The 21,715-nt window shown below is 41.7% G+C and overlaps 1 protein-coding gene across 1 annotated transcript; it reads right to left on the bottom strand.

Annotated features, from left to right (window-relative positions):
- Positions 1 to 2,839: 2,839 nt before the first annotated feature.
- Positions 2,840 to 20,863, bottom strand: LOC117532991 (the record flags this gene model as incomplete). Its single annotated transcript, XM_034196614.1, has 5 exons — positions 20,761 to 20,863; positions 20,373 to 20,522; positions 19,911 to 19,996; positions 19,407 to 19,632; positions 2,840 to 3,036 (listed from the first exon to the last, which is right to left on the bottom strand). Coding segments are annotated over exons 1-5 (749 nt in total), but the record flags the coding sequence as incomplete, so codon positions are not given.
- Positions 20,864 to 21,715: the final 852 nt, after the last annotated feature.

Here is a 21,715-nt window from a genome sequence, read left to right as displayed (position 1 = left end):
TCTTCCACTAATCTAATTCTTCCCTCTTTCAGCCCCCCAGGGACTTGGAGTGGATTCACGTCACATCCATTTCAATGCCCCCCCCCCTTTTCTCTTTTCCTCATGACAGCACATACTAACTTTAGATTGAAAAGACCCATAAGCCTCGCCTGCCTTAACCACTCCGATCACATTACCGCCTTCACAAAAACAAAGCTAGCTGCTTCGATCTCATTATACATCCACGAGAACCAGTGGACTTCAGTGATCCACATCAAAGAGGATCGTACCCACCAATTAAGATAACATTTATTCCCTTTATCGTTTATTTCACCAAAGCAAATTAGCACGGGCTTCAAAAGCAGTGGCTATCGCTTCATGACGCTAATTTGTTCTAGATTATCTGTCCTTTTCCCCCGGAAGATCCATAAAGCAACCCCTGCAAACCTTCACAGAAATATCTTTGATCAGGGACTCCAAATCCCATGGTGCATTGCTAATCCGTGCGTTAGAGTGATCAATGGCCGCCCAGGTCGTCGGGGTCAAAAGGTCGCTGACTGGACTCGTTAGGGGTCAGTGTTTCTTTGAGCTGAAGAGACAGGCGAGACAAAACAAGCCTTTCTCTCAGCCTCTAAACAACAAAAAAAAGGAAAATCAAACGGCGTCTCCAAGACATAACAAATCAATCTTTCTCCTTCTGGCGAGAGATCAGGATTGATTATCCGGATGCACACAAGCCTTCACGTTATTCTGAGTCTGAAATGGAAGGATAAACAGAACGTGAAATTCAATAGTAAGGAAAGATAATTGGGAAAAGAGCAGGTTTTTCGTTAAAGAGTTGGAGATTATTTCTTTGCTTGAGTTGACTCTCTCTTTTGAAAACAGTAAACATCCACAAACCCAAAATCCTGTTGTTGGAACAACTTGAGGAAAAGCCGGTTCCAAACCAAGCCCTCTCTATTTCTTTTATGTGAAGCTGATGGCAGTGTCAGAAGCACCCAAACAGAGCGGAGTAAACACAGACACATTGATCCCACAGAGCTCCGTGTTTCTCCCACTGTCTCCTTCCCGAATGATTGAAAGTAAATAAATCACAAACAATGATCTTCCCACACGGCAGCAGGAGGAGTGATGGTGTTTGTGACGGACCGCGACCGAGCAGATTGTTAATACGCAGAGGGAGACAGTGTCGTCACGTTATCAGCAATCATTTGAATCAATCTCTGCCCTTTTCTTGCATTGAGGCAGAGCAAAAGAAGCTTTGATAACTAGACCTGAGATTGCACAGTAGGTGGAGAAGCAGAGGAAGAAGACTTGGCGCTTACTTTATCCGGGTTTAGGAAGACATGTGTTTATTAAGCAAGCCTGGTGTGCTAGTTGTCCAAAATGTGCCAAACAAAGACGTGCACAAAGTACTCAGATCTTGAACTTAAGTAGAAGTAGTAATACCACGGTTAAGAAATACTCTGTTACAAGGGAATGTTTTGCATTCATCTTACTTAAATAAAAAAGTATTGGCACCAAGATATACTTAATGTACCAAAACTATAAGCACTCAGTATGCAGAATGGCTGTTTCCTGATATTCATTAAATACCTCATATGACCTTTTATACTATCATAATCCAAAAGGAAGAAATCACTTTTAGTAGATTTAATGGATGCCAAGGAGTTGAGACAACCCCAACATAACAAACAAATCCTCTCTACAGAATTGCCCTAAACGTACCTAACAAAACAATTAAAATAACATACAGGCTTCTTGCCTAACTCCTAACAAAAACTCTAGTAACTCTATCGCTCGAGGATGGAGTCGAAAGAGATGAGTTTTCAGACTCCCCCGGAAGGTGTGTAAGCTCTCTGCTGTCCTAATTTCAATGGGGAGCTCATTCCACCATCTTGGAGCCAGGATAGCAAACCCACGTGTTTTTGCTGATGGCAACTTGGGTCCCCCTCGCAGCGAGGGTGCAGCGAGTTGTTTGGCTGATGCAGAGCGTAGTGCACGCGCTGGGGTGTACGGTTTAACCATGTCCTGGATGTAGGAAGGGCCAGATCCATTCGCAGCACGGTAAGCAAGTACCAGTGTCTTGAAGTGGATTCTAGCAGTTACCGGAAGCCAGTGAAGGGAGCGGAGGAGCGGAGTGGTGTGGGAACATTTAGGAAGGTTGAAGACCAGACGAGCCGCTGCATTCTGGATGAGCTGCAGAGGTCGGATGGTACATGCAGGTAGACCAGCCAGGAGGGAGTTGCAGTAGTCTAGGCGTGAGATGACGAGAGCCTGGACCAGAACCTGAGTCGCTTTCTGGGTCAGCTGGGGACGTATCTTCCTGATGTTGTAAAGCGTGTATCTGCAGCAGCGGGTTCTCACTCATTACATTAAACTAAAAGCACGTTACAACGTTACAAACAACTTAGATTAGATTATTTACAAAGGTACCTACTTAATAAATCAACTATGGTAAAAGTACATCAACATAGTACTTAAGTAGCAATGTACCGATACAGTAGCATTTGCAATGGTTTGGCTTATTGATACTCATGGTTAAATGCACTTTTGTTCGTAACTTCAACTTAGTGTCATCCAAATAATGTAAGAGTACTTGAGTAAGTGTACTTTCAGGTTTCACTTTTTTATCCCTTTGATTTCCTATTGTGCTTACTTGCTTCCCTATATTGGTGTACCTTATATCAGTGTCTGCAAATGTGTTGGTATTGATGTTTAAATGCACTTTTTGTTACTGTAGCAAGTTTGGGTGAAGGGTAAAAGTGTCATCTAAATAATGTAAATGTACTTTCAGCTTTCACTTGTTCATCCCTTTGTGTTCCTGCTTGTACTTACTTGCTTCCTGATATTAGTGTACCTTATATCAGTGTCTCCAAATGCTCTCATTGTTGGGTGTGTGCCCGCCCGATGCCACAGGTATCTGCTCAGTGGAGTGTGAGCCGCTACACCTGTCCTCCCCTCAGGGGGCGCTGTCCTCGGCCAGCTGGCAGCGCGGAACAGAGGAGCGGACAGATTGGAGAAGCCGTGGGACATCGGGATGAGCAGAAGACGTGGCTGAAGGTGAAGGAGAAAATAAAGGGGAATAGGAAAAGTACAGAAAGAAGAACGAAAGGTACGAGCAAGGTGGATGGAGATTTTCCAACAAGCGTACGCATGAAGGAGGGCAGATGAAGGGCAGATGAAGGGCGAATAGAATAGAATAGAATATAATTCCTTTATTGTCATCGCACCAGGTACAACGAAATACGGTTGATCTATTATAATAAAGTACTGCTGGGACTCATCTTCTGGCATAAGCTTGATCCAAACTCTACTATACAATACTCTACACCAATAATGACGATAAATACATTTTTGTGGGATAATATTGAATATCAGTTCGGTTTGATAACATAACATTTGCAACAGATATAGCCAACAAATTATAAGACATGGCAAGAAGGTATTTGATGCCAAGAAAAGCTTAAGATAATTAAAGATTGAAATACAAAAGAAACCCACTGTTGGAGCTATATATATATCTCTTTATATTATTTAATAGTTTAACATTTATTTTCTTGCTGTTTATAGTGTTTATTATTATCATTTATGTATATGTATTCTTAGTTAGCGTCATAAGTTAAAGTAGTTTCTATGCTTTTATTTTGAAGGCATGTTTTGGGCACTGGGTGATTAGAGCACCTGGTGTAATTGTGTATATTTGGAGACAGGTGGGTGATGGGGCCAGAGCACTAGTAGGCAAACGGTTTTTTACCAGGGTGTTTCAAGCCACACAAAGGAAAGCCATAGGAACGGCTTAAAGAAAAGAGATATAGGAAACCTGTTCGTTGTACTTTGTTATCGGAATAAACTGCACAAATGGAGAATCTTGTCTGGACCTGGATCATTGCCCTGCGTAAGATCTGCTAACTAGTGCCTCAGCGGCTGTATTATTTTAAGTTAATTATCTGTTTTATTTCTATATGATTTTGGCCGCTACACCCACAACATACAAAAATGGCCCTACAATTCAGCAACTTGTCATGGTGTCATGGTATATGATGACAGCTGTAATGTTTCCATCATTACATAGTATTATAAACTAATATTAGTAATAGTCATTTGGTTTGTTGTTTAAATCCAGAGTGAAGATTCATATTGGACTGTCAATTCAAGGACTTACAGTAAAACAAGTATTCTTTTGAAGGTTGGTGCACTTCCCATACGACACGCAATCACATATTTGAGCGTCGTCACTTTACTTCAACATAAACATCAGGCCTCTATTTTGAATATCATCATAATCTGTCTTTACTTGACTGTCGTATCTAAAACATTTGTCTCTATCTATGTCGTTATTTATCTGATTTTACCGTGTGTATCTTCATCCCTCACACTGCCTGTCTCCTGGGTCTAGTTAGTGTGTGTGTGTGTGTGTGTGTGTGTGTGTGTGTGTGTGTGTGTGTGTGTGTGTGTGTGTGTGTGTGTGTGTGTGTGTGTGTGTGTGTGTGTGTGTGTGTGTGTGTGTGTGTGTGTGTGTGTGTGTGTGTGTGTCAGCTTCCCTCTGTCCTGCCTCCAGGCTGGAGTGTCAGAAGGAGAAGTGAGATGTCTCTCTCCGTCCATATGCAGTTGTTAGCTAAAATACTGCTTCGCTGCTGCAAACAGCCCGGGGGGTTCAGGCAACACACACACACACACACGGGCATATAGTGATGACTACACAATATACTACACAGACAGTATACTTTATACAGTACACGGGATATACTATACACACACCTCGGCAACACGGACAGCTTATATCTCATTAGGTCGCATTTCATTCAGCGGTCATACAGTATATAGTGGGACAACACACACACACACACACACACACACACACTCACATGAGTATAATTTTAATAATGTACTCAACCTCCCTCTCTCTCACACAAACACACACACACACGCACACTTTGATCCAGCTTCCAATCTTTTTTCTTATCTCTCTCGTTCTTTTTTTCCTGCCCATGTCAGACACACACACACTTAACTCTAGCTTACAATATTCTTCCTTATCTCTATCTTTTTTTTATTCCCGAGTGAGACTATCACAAACAAACACACACACACACACACACACACACACACACACAAAAAACAAAAACAAACGATGCACACACAGCACTGTCCATAGGCCTACTCCACGGGGAATATAGCACAAGAGAGATTGAAAGGTAAAACAGTCAACATAGTGAGGGCTGAAAGGGATAGTGGGTAAAAGATATACTTACTGTAGGCTGAGAGGAAGTGAAAGAGGAGAAGAGAGGTGAAAAAAAGAACACTTAGAAAAAATAGAGACACTAAATGTGGTGGAAATGTTGTGGCATTCGAGGTAAAGAGGGCCAAAGGGAACCAACTGCATAAGGAAAGTCCAAGAAGTAGAGGAGTGGGGGATAGACCAAGTGCCAAGTACCTCAGAAATCAACTGCCAGGCATAGAAAGAGCCAGACACTTTACACACACACAATTTGAAATTGAGCCCATTTCAGCTCTGCATTTGAACCAGCGGCTACACCCAATGTTCCCAAACACTTTGGATTTGGGTCCCGCTCCCCTCCCAAGAAAAGAAAAGCATGAAATTGACCAAGTCAAAGCTGCAGCCTGAGCAGAGCTAATGTTCTGCCTTCGTACCGCAGGCAGTATGTGATTCTGCTGTTGTGATCTGGGACAGAGTTTGTGTCCCCCCCCCCCCCCCCCCCCCCCCCCTTGAAATGTTTTATGAGGCTTTTGTTATGTTTGGGATCATGCTTTTTGAGATGGTTAAACCAAAGTACGTTGGGTTCAAATATGACGTTTTTGAAGGAATATGCTAATAAAAGTGCCAAAACACCCCATGAAAAAACCCTTAACTTAACTAAGGGTGCGTTCACACCTGCCTTGTATAGTCCGGTTGAATCGAACCCTGGTGCGTTTAGCCGCTTGGTGCGGTTCATTTGGGTCGGTGTGAACACAGTCCGAGACCTCTGAAGTGAACTAAACAAACGGACTCTGGTCCGCTAAAATAGGTGGTCTCGGAGCGCTTGCTAGTGAACTCTGGAGCGGTTCATTGCTGGTCTGAACGCAGTCCGCACCAAAACATAGGAAGCGTAGTATTTACGTGTCACAAGAACTTGGATATCTTCAAAATCTTTAGCGAAAGAGTCTTTGAAGATATCCGCGGTTGTTTAGTTAAAGAGTGAAGCAGAATGAAGTGTTGAACAGTGTCGTGTAAAGTAAAAGTTCTCCGTCAGCTACATAAAAGTAAGAACACCTGTCGTCGGTGAAACGCCCCTCCTGACTGCAGAACGTCTCTCATTGTGTTATAATGTTTTTTAACGGACGTTGTCTGATTATATAATCATATGCGCGGGCCGCTAGTGTCTGTTGATCTCCAGATTAACAGCAGCATGAGAATAACCTGCCGAAAGTGCCGATGCTCCATGGCGGAGGCTCCGGTAGAAATTGCCGGGATTTGCGTTTTTACCCTGTGACGAAGGTAACTTCGTCACTATGGACTGACGGCTTCAGGCCGGGTAATATTGCACTTTATTAGCGTGATTGCACAGTACAGTTGACATTACATATTTGCACATAATTCATACTAATTATTGAGCAAGTGCAAATAATATGTTGTCTGTGGCTGATGATTGTGTGCACCTGGTGTCCTGTGTTGTCTCCTCCCCCCTCACCTGTGTCTTGTTGTGCTGATTAGAGTGGGTGTATTTAGGGTCTGTTGCCCTGTCTGTTGAGAGGCTGGTAGGATGTGTGAGATCCTTGTGGCTGCAGGATGTGTGCAAGGAGAACAGCAGGATTGAGGCTGTGTGTCATGTGTTCCTGACTTAATAAATGCCCACACCAGGTTGTATTTTGGACGTTCTGCCTCTGCCTCCTTGCTTGGTGTGGGCCGCTCAACGGTCAGCTTCACATACCCCCTTAATGTCTGACCAATGGTTAAACAGCATTTCCGTGCACATGACTTTATCGTCCGTTTGAGTTTTGCCCGTCTGAACGCAAACCGAACCTTCTAAACAACCGCGGATGCCTTGAAAGACTCTTTCGCTAAAGATTTTTGAAGATATCCACGTTCTTGTGACACGTAAATACTACGCTTCCTATGTTTTGGTGCGGACTGTCTTCACATCAGCAATGAACCGCTCCAGAGTTCGCAAGCAAGTGCTCCGAGACCACCTATTTTAGCGGACCAGAGTCCGGTTCTTTAATTCACTTCAGAGGTCTCGGATTGTGTTCACACTGACCCAAACGAACCGCACCACGCGGCTAAACGCACCAGGGTTCGATTCAACCGGACTATACAAGGCAGGTGTGAACGCACCCTAAATCCTCATACCGTAGCCTACCGTTGTTAGTGTGTCATAGATCCTTACACATAACCTTTGATCTGGCATCTGGTTAAATTCGATTTTTAGTAGTGCTGTCAAAATTATCGCGTTAACGGCGGTAATTAATTTTTTGAATTAATTGCGTTAAAATATTTAACGCATTTAACGCATGTGCAGAATGGCCCGCCCCATACGTGCCACCAGTGGCAGCGCCAGGGTATGGCTGGGGTAGGCTACACCAGAAATGGCTTAGCCCCACCATGAAAAATGGTGTTAAAGTAAGCAAAATAAAGTCTGCCAACTCGCGCGTAGTAAATTGCACAGACAGCAGTTAGTAAGATTGATTTCAGTAGCCACGGTTTTGAAAACTTTTGTCACGTAGTGATCGTCTTCTCAATAGAACATCTTTGATAACGGCGTGGTGTTGTTGCAGGAAGTCCCGACGGAGAATACTTTTGCTGTAGTACAGGGGTGCACATAACTGGTACGCAGGTTATGTGCGTAATCTCTCTGAAATGCGTACCGTCACTTGTGTCACAAAGCGCATTTGCGTACCGACGTACTTGTGAAGCTTTTCCAGAAGGCGGTTAGATCACCGGACGACAGAGTCGCTCTCCGTGTGCACAGACAGGGCTGCTGTTAACGTCGGTCTGTACAACGGAATTGTGCCAAAACTACGCCAACCGGCTGCGGAGGGAGACTCCCCCCCTTCACTGGAGAACTGCGCTAAAACAGCTGATCACAACGTTCACACTCTGTGGTCACGAAGTACTCCACTAGCCGCCGCCCCCCCCCCCCCCCGTCGACTTTCCTGAAGTACTCCCCCGTTGATAGAAATCAACACGTAATGAATTAAGACCCCACGGTTTGATGATTGATAGGTGTGTGGGTTGTCTTTCATTTTGACACGCAGAAAAATGTTATAATAAACATAGATACTGTATGTTAAATGGATATATCCGCCTTCTTTCATTTATCTTTCCATTCCCACAACAATATACATAAATAAATGGCATATTTTGGACATAGTTCGAATGGTGATTAATCATGATTAATTAATTTTTAAGCTGTGATTAATCTGATTAAAATTTGTAATCGTTTGACAGCCCTAATTTTTAGACAAACATCTGATCACAAGATCCACTTGTGTTTCGACAGTTTTTAGCCACATCTTGATTCCTTTATTCGGAAAATAGAGTGTCATCCTGAAAGGTCATGCTGAAATGTGTTTTAGGTTGATTTACAAAATCTGTCCAGGGACTACAGATGAAAAAATAGCCTCTTGGCTAACTCTGGCACATTTACAGAAATGTTAATGAATGTGCACTGTCGCTGTTGTACTGTACCAGTATAGTGTTGCGTTCATGAAATAATGCAGAGAGAAAACACTCGCTGTGTTTACAGGAGCTACTGCAACTTCTGTAATCTACCCAAGATGGCAACTGTTCAGTGTTCCTCACTTAAATGTTAGACAGTAAAGAGTGCGCCATCTGGGTATTTATATTACACAGCATATTGCCATACTTTGCATTGGGATACACTCAAAATATCAAATGAAAGTAAACAAGTATGTGAATATAGACACAGCTAAGACAGGAGTTACAAAATCACAAAATGTTTGACCAACTTTATCAGATCAATTAAAGTTAACTCATAACTCAACGATTACCTCAACAATGAACCTTCAAGCTGTACTTTGTTAAAGTCAGAGATAAATAAACAGTGAAAAAAAACGTCAATGATAATCACTAGCCTATGCTTTGTCTCTGCCTGTGTACAATGTGCCGTCTTTGATCCACTTCAGCTTCTCACTGCATTCACACTGTGAGTGTGAGTGAGCATCTGTGTGTGGATGTATTACACCTGTGTTGTCACATGTGATATTTAACTCTTTAACACCCCGGTTCTGTGCATCACTATCCTCTCACCCTCGCAGATTCTCATGTGGTAATGTTTGGACGCGATGAAAGGCAACTCAAAACAGATTTATCTGTGGCACGGCGGGGACGCAGTCTGTGAAATGTGGCAGTGGTTTCGGACCCACAGGAAGCTGGATGGATGAGAACCAAAGCCAGACGCCAATACGACAGAAACCGGGGAGGGATTGTGCTCTCTGGGGTATGCACGTTTTAAAAAACATCAGCTCTATTTTGCCTTTGCTGCATTAAGACCTGCTGCTTTGGCACGACACACACACACACACACACACACACACACACACACACACACACACACACACACACACACACACACACACACACACACACACACACACACACACACTCTGCCTGGTGTATGTGCAATGCGTATGGTTTGCATTGGTTCTGCTGCTGGCTTTTGTAAACACAGCTAACTGCTTGTGTATGTCTGAGTCCTGCACGTTCTCAGACTCCTGAATGAAAGGCTACCTCTCTCTCCCTCTCTCTCTCCCTCTCTCTCTCCCTCTCTCTCTCCCTGTCAGAGGTGGGAAGTAGTGGAGTACAAATACTTCGTTACTGTACTTAAGTACATTTTTCTGGTATCAATACTCCACTACTTATTTTTCTGACGACTTTTTACTTTGACTTCTTACATGTTGAACCCAAATACCTGTACTTTCTACTTCTTACATGTTGAACTCAAATACCTGTACTTTCTACTTCTCACATGTTGAACTCAAATACCTGTACTTTCTACTTCTTACATGTTGAACTCAAATACCTGTACTTTCTACTTCTTACATGTTGAACCCAAATACCTGTACTTTCTACTTCTTACATGTTTAACTCAAATACCTGTACTTTCTACTTCTTACATGTTGAACTCAAATACCTGTACTTTCTACTTCTCACATGTTGAACTCAAATACCTGTACTTTCTACTTCTTACATGTTGAACTCAAATACCTGTACTTTCTACTTCTTACATGTTGAACCCAAATACCTGTACTTTCTACTTCTCACATGTTTAACTCAAATACCTGTACTTTCTACTTCTTACATGTTGAACTCAAATACCTGTACTTTCTACTTCTTACATGTTGAACCCAAATACCTGTACTTTCTACTTCTACATTTTGAACACAAATACCTGTACTTTCTACTTCTCACATGTTGAACACAAATACCTGTACTTTCTACTTCTTACATGTTGAACACAAATACCTGTACTTTCTACTTCTTACATGTTGAACCCAAATACCTGTACTTTCTACTTCTTACATGTTGAACTCAAATACCTGAACTTTCTACTTCTACATTTTGAACACAAATACCTGTACTTTCTACTTCTCACATGTTGAATACAAATACCTGTACTTTCTACTTCTTACATGTTGAACACAAACACCTGTACTTTCTACTTCTTACATGTTGAACCCAAATACCTGTACTTTCTACTTCTCACATGTTGAACCCAAATACTTGTACTTTCTACTTCTCTCATTTTCCAAACAGCTGGTTCCTTTAGTCTGAATGTGTGTTTGGGGCGTGGTCATTATTCTTTAGAGTCATTGCGTGCCTATTGATTTGAACACGATCCGTGTATCCATCATTTCCTGGTCTTCTCTAAAGAAGAGGGACCAATGGAAACGTTGTCATGTTGCCGTTGTTCAGCATGGAAACATTCATTAGCTAACAATGACATGATTGTTCTATTAATATAAACTTTGGGAGGTCAGGTACTCTTTAAAGCAGCTGCTAGTTATGGGTACTTTTTACTGAAGTACATTTCAAAGCCTCTTTACTTTGACTTGAGTAAAGAAGTTTAGTCAGTACTTCTACTTTTACCAGAGTATTTTTAAACACGAGTATCTGTACTTATACTTGAGTGAAGGATGTGTGAACGTTTGCCATCTCTGGTCCCTGTGTGTCCCTCTCTCTCTCCTTCGGTCTCCATGTTGCTCTCTGTCTCTTCGTTACCCTCTGACCTTCTTCACCGTACACACGCTGTCACAGGCGTGTGTGTTGTCACGCGTGTTTATGTGAGAGTGGGACATGTGATCCCTGCAGACCAAGGGTTTCACACATTCAATGTCATCCACCACTGTTGACTGTAAGTCGCTTGAGGACAAAGAATGTGTGTGTGTGTGTGTGTGTGTGTGGCCCTTTCTCATTTCATCAAATCCCCTTCCTCGACTCCTCGGTCCTCCGGTAGTGACCCGGAAATGAATTTCAGCGCGCCATGTTGAAGGACATCTCATTTCTCTAAATGCACTTCGAGGACCGAGGATCGAGCGTCGAGGAGGCTCTCTGGAGGAGCTCTAACCGAGGAGACACTGATGGGTCCTCCACGGTCCTCCACGGCTCCTTCGTGGATGCATTTCCGGCAACAGAGATGTTTCAAATAGTCGTGACGCACGGCCGGACTTATCTCAGCCAATGACAGCTCTGCATGCATCCCCTGGATATTAATTTAGAAACTGCTTTCATCGCGACGCGATGTTTACAGTGAGAACAGCTGTGAGGTACAGAAAGCAGAGCAGTGTGTATAATATATATCACTCAGTATAACAGGCCTACTTTCTTTATTTGCTTTAGTTTAGTAGATATCTACAAACAAAGAGTCCATATTTTTCTAAAACCATTTAGTGCTTCACAATAAAATACACAACGGCTGTAGCCTGATTTATGTGTGTGTGTGTGTGTGTGTGTGTGTGTGTGTGTGTGTGTGTGTGTGTGTGTGTGTGTGTGTGTGTGTGTGTGTGTGTGTGTGTGTGTGTGTGTGGTACAGTGTGTGTGTACAGTAGATGCAGCGGACAGACATGTCTCAGTTGGTTTGGTGTCCTCTGCTTACTTTTAATATGCCTACTTGTAAATCAAACTTTTGGCCCGTAATTTATTTTCCTCATTGCAGCGACCAGAGAGGGGGGGGGGGATATATCCAGTCTCTGATAGTGTTACGTTATTATGAGAGTGCTCTGTTTGATTCTGAAATTGTATATATTTATATAAATATATACATATATATGTGTGTGTGTGTGTGTGTGTGTGTGTGTGTGTGTGTGTGTGTGTGTGTGTGTGTGTGTGTGTGTGTGTGTGTGTCCGCATCTGTAGCCTGTTATTGTCTCATTATACCGCACTGTGAATGAATTAAAAGTAAATATAGAAGTGGTCATGAACACATCTGTCCATCAGACAGAGGGCTGCTGTGCCTCCTGTCATCATTAATGGACGTCTCTTTAAAATGACCGCTCAGAGGAGAGGAGTTCTCATTTCTCTAACCGCCTGCTGCTTCCCCTCCTCTCTCCTCGGTTCCCCTCCTCTCTCCTCGGCTCCCCTCCTCAGTCCTCCGCTCGCATCTCCTGTGGGCGGGACTAAGTATCGAGGATAGGAGTCGAGGAGGGGAGTTAGAGAAATGAGAAAGGGCCAGAGTGTGTGTGTGAGTGTATTTAGTTTGGCCTTGCTCACTTCCTGCATGGAGTCCATACCTTGAATGCATCACTTTGCGGAATTTTGACACAATAAAAATGTCCGCATTTTACTTTAACCATTATTTTTGCACTATTTATATTTATTGTACTGTGTCTTAAGTGTATTGTATGTTTCACTGTCGAAGGACACTTCCTTTTGACTTTAAATGTTATCATGTTTAATCATACAGACACATGTATTGCTATTAATATCAACACTGCAAAACAAATGTTGATCCAATACCAGGCATGTGACCCCTCTGCCCAAAGAAAATAAACAATTATCTAAAAGTATTCATTGTTATACTTTTGGCCACCTGCATGAAGCGATATCTGAAAAAATATCCTTTTTTTGTTCGTGTAAGTTCAAATTGTTCTCGTCTTTCAGAGAGAACATTTAGGAGTGGTCGAGCGCACCCTTAAAAAGCTGAAAGACTGTTTTATTCTCAAGTTATTTGTCAAACCCCCCTTTTTAAATGTGGGGAACCTTGGTGGCATCTCAATGATTTGCCATGTGCCAGAGTAACTGCACGTGGCACAGCACCTCCCCTGATAGCGTGTATGGGCTGTTGCTTTTGATCAAGTGGTATTCTTCATTCAGTACAGAAAGGTAAATGGAGTGTGTGGTGCTTCTGGACTTGTCTTATCCCTTCTGCTGCTGCACAGGAGCTCTTAGCACTTTGTTCATTACAGACAGGTGCACCTCGTTGAGCAATGCAGCTCACCTGAGAGGATCCACTGGGAAGAGACAACAGCTCAGGGAAGAAATGCAACCGTAACCTTAAAATAAAGAGTTAGTCACACTCAAACGCGCTCAAACGAACCAACAGGGAATGTGCTCTTAAACCTTAAATGGAAAGAACAACAGCAATTGACTCACCGCACTACAAAAACAAAAAATCTTGCCAAGTATATCTGTCAGAATATATCTTTACACCCAGGGGCGCCGTAAGAAAAGTTAGGACGATTCTAAGGGCCCGTGACTGACAGGGGCCCCAAAATGTTTAGAACATTAAGAAAAAAAATGTAAGTAACCTTTCATCAATCCTCAATAATTAATATTAATAGAACGTTATATTGATAAATTACTCACTAAACTTACGATTCATTTAACTTATTTTCTTCCAAAAGTTAATTACCCAAAGCCTCTGTACACCCCCTTCTATTTACATGTAATGGTTTGGTCCTGCCTCCAAACGCGGTGCGTCACCAGCACTTGCAGAGAGTGAAAGCATGTGAGGAGGGATGCTAGTACTTAGCCTACGTAAGTGTGTTGTACCATGTTTCAACGACCAACAAAGTCAGGCTCTAAGAAAAGAAGAGAAAGGAGAGAAAGACAAGAGAGAGGGACTAAAGGTCGACAGTATGTCACCCAGTTTTTCACAAGAAAAGGTGGGTGTGGTCCATGACTGGTGGAAATTAGTCTGTTAGCTAATGTTTTTTTGTTTACTAAGCTGACATTAAGTACTGTTAATATCTTTACAGAAAATTCAGAGGTCTTTCATTTCACTGCTCTTTCAGCTGACATTTAAAGGTATGGTAGGTAATTCACTTCAGAAACACTTTTTGTTATATTCCATGGAATGCTCTTAACATCCCGATAGCAATGAATAAATTAAATGCTTTGACAATAAATATATACAAATAGTTCATCTGTGGAAGCCGTGGCGCTGTAAAAAGCACGACCAATCATCTGAGCCGGCTAAAGTAACTGGATGGCCTACCTGCCTGTCAGCCTTCCATCTGGGCACAAACTGATCTCGTGCCCTCATTGGTCATGTGCGCGTTCGTGTGTGTTGGAGGAGGGGCTCTGTGAGGAAGTCTGAAGGAAGGGGCAGATTGTTTTCGGCTGCGTACTTTCAAATTCTAGCGCACTCGAGCTGGTTTCTCCATTCTTACCTACCCTACCTTTAAGTCCAATAATCTTATATTGAGTTGTATCTCAGATGAAACACCTTTTTTTCACATTTATTGGAAAATCACCAAGAGAACAAAAACACTTTTGAGCATTTGCGGCTTGTTTTGTAACACAACATGTCCTGATTCTGGTCAAATATAGCTCACATTAGTTCTCCCAGCTACAAGATCTGATTGATCTAATTATCCGTTCTTCAAGGAATCTTACCAAGCAAATGTTCACTTGTTCTATTGGCAGGTTTTTGTATTTATTCCAAGTGAAAACACCTTGTTTTCATTCATGTTTAACTTGTTTATGGAGCAGCATTTTTTCCAGTGCTTGATTAGGACCACCCAAAATATGCTGCAAAACCATCAGCATAACCAGGCCGTTGACACAGAAACACACCCGTAGAACAAATCAAAGACTTGGGTTCAAGCACAGCTGATCACATTATCAAAACAGCCTACTAAAGATTCACCTCATTTGCTTTTCAAGCCACCGATGAAGTATTAAAACAGTTTAAATTATGACAAGAAGAAAGTGACTACAGCTTCATGAGAGGAGACTGCCTTTTACTTCATATCTATGTGCATAAATGCCGCCTACGTTTTACCAAAATGAAGCAAAAGAAGTGGTTCGGCTGTTTGTTTGTTTGCCCATACTCACGTAACTAATTATGTTCTTCTAGACAATTCTGCACCCTGCGAAAAACCTTCTCAGTCTAAACTTAAACAAGACTTTTACAGCAGCTACCTCATCTCAAACCTAGCGAGTTATTTGCCATATACATAATATTACGAAAGCTCAACCATACCATAGTTTCTCTGTGCCTATACTATAGGAAACATATATCATATCAAATCAAGTTTTATTTATATAGCAAATTTATAAACGATTTTTGGTGGAGCCAAAGTGCTGAACATATAATAAAAATAGCCTACAGTAGAGACTCTTTACAGCAAATACAACAGCACAGATTGTTCAGAATATCAGTATGAGAAAAACAACACCCTCTATCCTTAGACCCTCTGTCCTTAGACCCTCTATCCTTAGACCCTCTGTCCTTAGACCCTCTATCCTTAGACCCTCTGTCCTTAGACCCTCTGTCCTTAGACCCTCACATCGTACAAGGAAAACCTTCCAGAGAAAACCCACAGTTTAAGGGAACATGGGAGAAACCTCAGGGAGAGCAACAGAGGAGGGATCCCTCTCCCAGGACGGACAGACGTGCAATAGATGCCGTGTGGAAATCCAAGAGATAATACATTTTACAGCATATAGACCGAATGTTAGGAAATGCATGATTCTGTAATAAGAAGATGAATCCACGAGGATGTCAGCTACAATCCTGTGGAAGCCATCAGGGAAGCAGCATGACGAGACCCAAGGCAGGACCGCAGAGACAGGTTCAGCCACGACCCGAAGTCCACGACTTAATCCAGAACTCAGGATAGAGGATCCAAGACACAGGACTACAGCAAGAGGATCAGCCTCGACTCCGGATCCCGGCGTAGATATAGATACAAAACAAGAACACAGATTTGGCTGGGTTAATCGGAACAAGAGAATACACAGACACAGACAGAGAGGGGAAAGGTCATTGGATAAAAGTTATTCTCGATAACCCTCTAGAAAGATCTCATGAACTTCCCCACTCAATCTATCAAGACCCGAGCAGTTCTAGATATAGGATAAGAAACAGAGATAGGGACGATATATATATCGTCTCTCAGATTATCCCACTTTCTAGTATCAATATGTTGCCGGTTGCACGGTGGATGCATGTTCTGGTCATCTTGGTGGTTGTTAAACCTGCTATACGTTTTCTGCATTATTTTGTTAGTTTGAAATATGTCTTCCAAATTGCATAAAAAAGAGTTAAAAGCAACAGAGCAACAGAAGAAGGATCTCTTTCCCAGAACAGTGATTTGTAATTATCGAGTTATATACAAAACAACCAACATAATGAGAGACCGGCAACTTGAGATGACATCTTTACAGATAGATAGGATTTGAAAGTGGTAATTTAAGAGATGTCAAAATGTGTTGTTTTACCTAAAGTGCATAGACAATGACCAATATATGGGACGGAGAAAAAAACCATTAGCATTTGAAGTTTAAACACTGCCTTATTGCCAACTCAGCGGGGCTCCAATATTTGTATTCTTTGATTTGAAGCCCTCTAATTTTGTGTATTCATTCTTGTGGTTATGATTAATGTTTCCGTCACTCCCTCATAGGGACGATAACAATCTTTATTAATCATCAATCAAATTAAAAGTGGAAAACAGATCCATAAAATGCTGATGAAGTGTTCCACATTCTTTGACAGTGCTGTTTTTAATTCTGGTGGTGAAACGAAGGAAAGAAAAGTTTTAAAGTTGCAGAAGACAGACTTCTTTCTCACACACAGATGCAGATTCACAATCACACACATCTTGTCCACATTAGGACAGTAACCCTAGCCATGTCTACCCTTCATCCCCAGTCACAGGAAGCGAGGTGAGGTCAGAAAGACAGTGTGTAGGTGTGTGTGTGTGTGTTTTTGATGTCCCCCCCCTGGTGTCTCCTTTCTCTGGGAGATTACGTTTCAGCCATCACTGAGGCGAGCTAATTAATGTCACAACCTGCTAGCCTTGTCAGCACCAATTTACTATACACACACACACATACTCAGACCTATACGCAACTTTGCACCTATATACACTCCCTCACACACACACACACACACACACACACACACACACCCACACACACACACATACTCAGACCTATACGCAACTTTGCACCTATATACACTCCCTCACACACACACACTTCCTCACCTCACCTGTCAAAGTGAATGTCATACCTTTGCTTCTGACTTTTCTCTCCGTGTCACTCTATCCGCAGCTTCCTCTCCTACAGCACTTCACCATCTTCCTCCTTCTCCACCTCTGTCCTTTTTCACCTCGCTGTCACTAACAATTCTCCACCTCTTTCTTTCCCTCTCTATACCTCCTTCCCTCACTCCTTATCTGTCCTTGTCAGCCCCCCCCACCTTTCTCCCTTTGGTTCTTTTTTCCCCTCACACGTCTTCCCCAATATCCTGTTGGAAATAATGCTCTCCATCTCCGTCCTATTTCTCTTCCCGTCAGCAGCACTTCTCTTTACCTTCATTTCCAAAACATCCAAAAAGGATACAGCAGATCTACAACAGATCTAGGACTTAAAGGGACAGTACACAGATTTTACACATCAACCTAATTTAAAGAGGACCTATTCTGCTCATTTCCAGGTTCATATTTGTATTTGTTAGGGATTAATTTGCTTAGGTATTCAACCTTCGACCCACTCTCTTTTCCCACGGCATAGGTCTACGGCCTTGGGTATTGCTGCTACACTGTAAGCCCGGATAAGTTGAATCTACTTAAAAAAATAGCGTAAAGTGGTTGCCTTTAAAAATTTAAGTAAAGCATTATGAAAACTTGAGTAAATTAAACTTAAATTAATCAAGGACTTTAATTGTTATTTGAAGTACAATCCACTTCAAGTTGATTTTACTTACATTTTTAAGTCAACCACTTTCTATTTTTTTAAGTAACGCATTAGGAAAACTTGAGTGAATTTAACTTAAATTATTCAAGGACTGGAATTGTTATTTGAAGTACAATGCACTTCATGTGAAGTTGATTTTACTTAAAATATTGTGTAATATCAATTGTTTTTTTCCAATTATTTAACTTAGAATTTTTAGTTGAAAGTGGTTACATTTCGTATTTATATTTTTGATTCCGTCAACTACAAAAAAGACACAAAAATAAAGTTTGACCTTTTATTAAAACTTGAGTGTTTCATTTGGATACAATGAAATTGAGCTTCCTATACAAACTGTGGCAAACATATTGTACCATACATTTTCCTGAGAACATTTTTCACATGAAACAATAGCAATCTCTCTATATATATAAAGATATATAGTTATATATCTATACAAATAGATATATAGATCTATATATTTATGTAGAGCTCTGAAAAAATTAAGAGACCTCTGTAAAATTATCAGTTTCTCTCGTTTTACTATTGGTAAAAACTGGATTAACATTTGTGTTTTATTCTATAAATTAATGACTGACGACATTTATCCCAAACTCCAAATATTCTCATTTAGAGCGTTTATTTACAAAAAATACCAAATGTTCAAAGTAACCAAAAAAGATGGAGTGTTTTCAGACCTCGAATAGTGCAAAGAAAACAATTTAAAATTCATTTTTCAACAACACAATACTAATGTTTTAACATAGGAAGGGCTCAGGAATCAGTCATTGGTGGAACAACCCAGATTTTCAATCACAGCTTTCATGCGTCTTGGCTCTGCAACACCTTTCACATTGCTGCTTGAGTTTGTGTGCCAGGAGAGACATAAAGTCACCCAGCAACAATGTGACAGACTGGTGGCGAGCAACCAAGACGCATTGAAAGCTGTTATTGAAACATCTGGGTTATTCCACCAAAAAACACAGCATTTTCTCTGTTATTCTGACCAGTTGTAATTTTCTGCAAATAAATGCTCTAAATGGCTTTTGGGAGCGATGTTGTCAGTAGTTTATAGAATAAAACACAAATGGAAATGCCAACAAGCTTAATAGGTCAAACAGTGCAAACATGCAACAACAACAAAATGCAATATGGAAGCCTAAATACTTGCCATATGTAACAGTAGCCAACTTTTCAGAACCCCGTTTCACAATGTAAGCTGATTTGTCAAAGTCTGAATTTTGGGTGCCAGCTCAACTTTACCAAGTTTTAACATCACCTGCTGAACAAAGTGGAAAGTGTTTTTCATGCACTCCAGTTGCAGGGCATAAATGAGTCTGAACAGGACACAGAAGGCTTGAGGCAGGTTAGCCGGTCCATCCATCACCACATTCCCCTCCAAGACGATTGCCACACTAGATGGCAATTTCACCCAGCTGAGGATTTTCTCCGACACAGAGGATTCCCAGTGGAGTTTGACTGTACACCTCCTTATCAGCCGCATCCTAACAGAGAAATAAAGAGTGACAGATCATTCTACATCGTCCACCAAAAAGTAGCTTCCACTGTTTATAATGAAAAGCATCATACATATTTAAAAAACATATCATATTTCATTTATATTGTTGGTGAATTAGTTAAAGACAATATATATAAGGAATAGTGTAAGTTACATTTAGTTCTGTATTTTTTTAAACTCTGAAATATGTCCCGGGTCAATTTCACCCAAAACTTACCAAAGGGTGCAAAATGTGAACATAACACAAGGGTTAAAGTCACTTACGGTGCAGGTCTTGAAGAAGGCAGAAGGCTCATCCCCCAAGATGATTGGCAGTCCCCGAACACAAAGGCATCTGTTGGCTCAGTGGTCTGGAATATAGTGGAGATAACAAAGAATGGTTATATATTCATCAAATACATTCTACAAACTCTACACAATTACTTTATTGCAAATATACTTGAAAGTAAAGGAGAGGACAAAAGGAGAGGACATGATGGGAGAATAGAAAAGGGAGAGAACATAATTTCTTCTTGACCAAAGAATAGAATAGGAAACAAAACAAGAGAGCAAAGCAAAATGAACAAGGGAAAAGAGGAAACAATGACACATGAAGAGATGCAATTAAATTGACAGGACAAGAGCAGCAAATGAGAGAAAAGAAGAGATGAGAAGGAAGTCAAAGGGACAGAAGAGGAACAAGGAGAGAGGAAAGAGATTGGGTAGACAGATGTTAAGTAAACCCACCTTTGTCTGACTTAGCTCAGACAGAAATTGGCCAGTGACACCCTTCTTCTTCCTAAAGAGGTCCATCAGGCTCGGAGAGAAACGGTCAAGTGCATCGAAGAAGTTGTCCTTGAGATCTTTCCCCACCACTCTGTTGAACTCGCAATAAGCCTGAAACACAAAAGAGAACAAACCATGTAAAACTGTCAAATGAAATCATCCTTGGTGAAACAAATAAGTGCATTTTTTTTATTTACACAGCTTTTGCTTGCTTCACCATCTGATTTTTCAAGATGCCTCTGTGCACTTCTCACAGTAATATCTTAATACAATCAGATATTTAAGTAGGTATGAGGATATAACTACATTTTATGAACATTACATTTAGAACACAAAAGGACAAACAAACCTGGGGAGGTTTCAGCCTGGAACCTCCACCCCGCTGCGGGACCCGTGGTGGGACCCCCGAGTCAGACGATGCGTCTTGGTCACGCTTCATATCGGCCGGCCCGGGAAGAGACACCCTCGCGGCCATCAGAGTCGAACCCGCAGTTCGGAGGAACCGACCGCCAGGACACCGGCACCAGGCCGGTGGAGGCCCTCCGATGGTGGGTCGTGTTTGCCATTCTATCAGTGAGAAGAGAGGACAAAAATGCAACAAGAATTGTCAAAATCGGTTAATATATGGATGAGTGGTGGGGGTGTGGTGGGGGGGGGGAACGGCTGGACACAGGCCGTGGGGGGACACCTGAGACCGGGCTATGTCCCCGTTAGAAGGAACCAGGTGAAATAGCCATCCAGCTATTTTAGCCGGGCCGGTTTAAAATGATTGGTCGTGCTTTTTACAGCGCTACGGCTTCCACAGATGAACATTTTGTATGTATTTATTGTCAAAGCATTTCATATATGCATTGCTATCGGGATGTTAAGAGCATTCCATGGAATATAACAATAAGTGTTTCTGAAATAAATTACATACCCCACCTTTAAGGGACGTTAATCAACAACATCTGATAACGTAATGTGGTTGCTAATGTTAGCTAAATGGCGTCTCACCTGATGTAGTAGCACAAAGCAGCCGTCCAAGCGCCACCCTCCTCTCCCTATGATGGAAGCCTGAGACAGCCTGTGGTGGCAGGGTTCGAGCGTCCGGCGTTAATGTGCGGTGGTGTCCGACTCACACGACTAAAAGAAAGGTGACAAAAACAGCAACTGGGTGAAAAAAAAATCTACGTCTTTCAGTGAACACGAACAAGTGAAAAAAGTACAGCACTATCTGTTTAAAACTATCTGCACCTCGTAGCCTACTATCGCTCAGTAAAAGTTAACAAAAGCGAGGGAAACACACATTGCCTGACTGCAGT

The sequence above is a fragment of the Gymnodraco acuticeps genome, unplaced genomic scaffold (genome assembly GCF_902827175.1).
Source record: "Gymnodraco acuticeps unplaced genomic scaffold, fGymAcu1.1, whole genome shotgun sequence".
Lineage (NCBI taxonomy): Eukaryota > Metazoa > Chordata > Actinopteri > Perciformes > Bathydraconidae > Gymnodraco > Gymnodraco acuticeps.
Note: the sequence above shows the minus strand (reverse complement) of the source record. Positions and strands in the feature narration are given on the sequence as shown.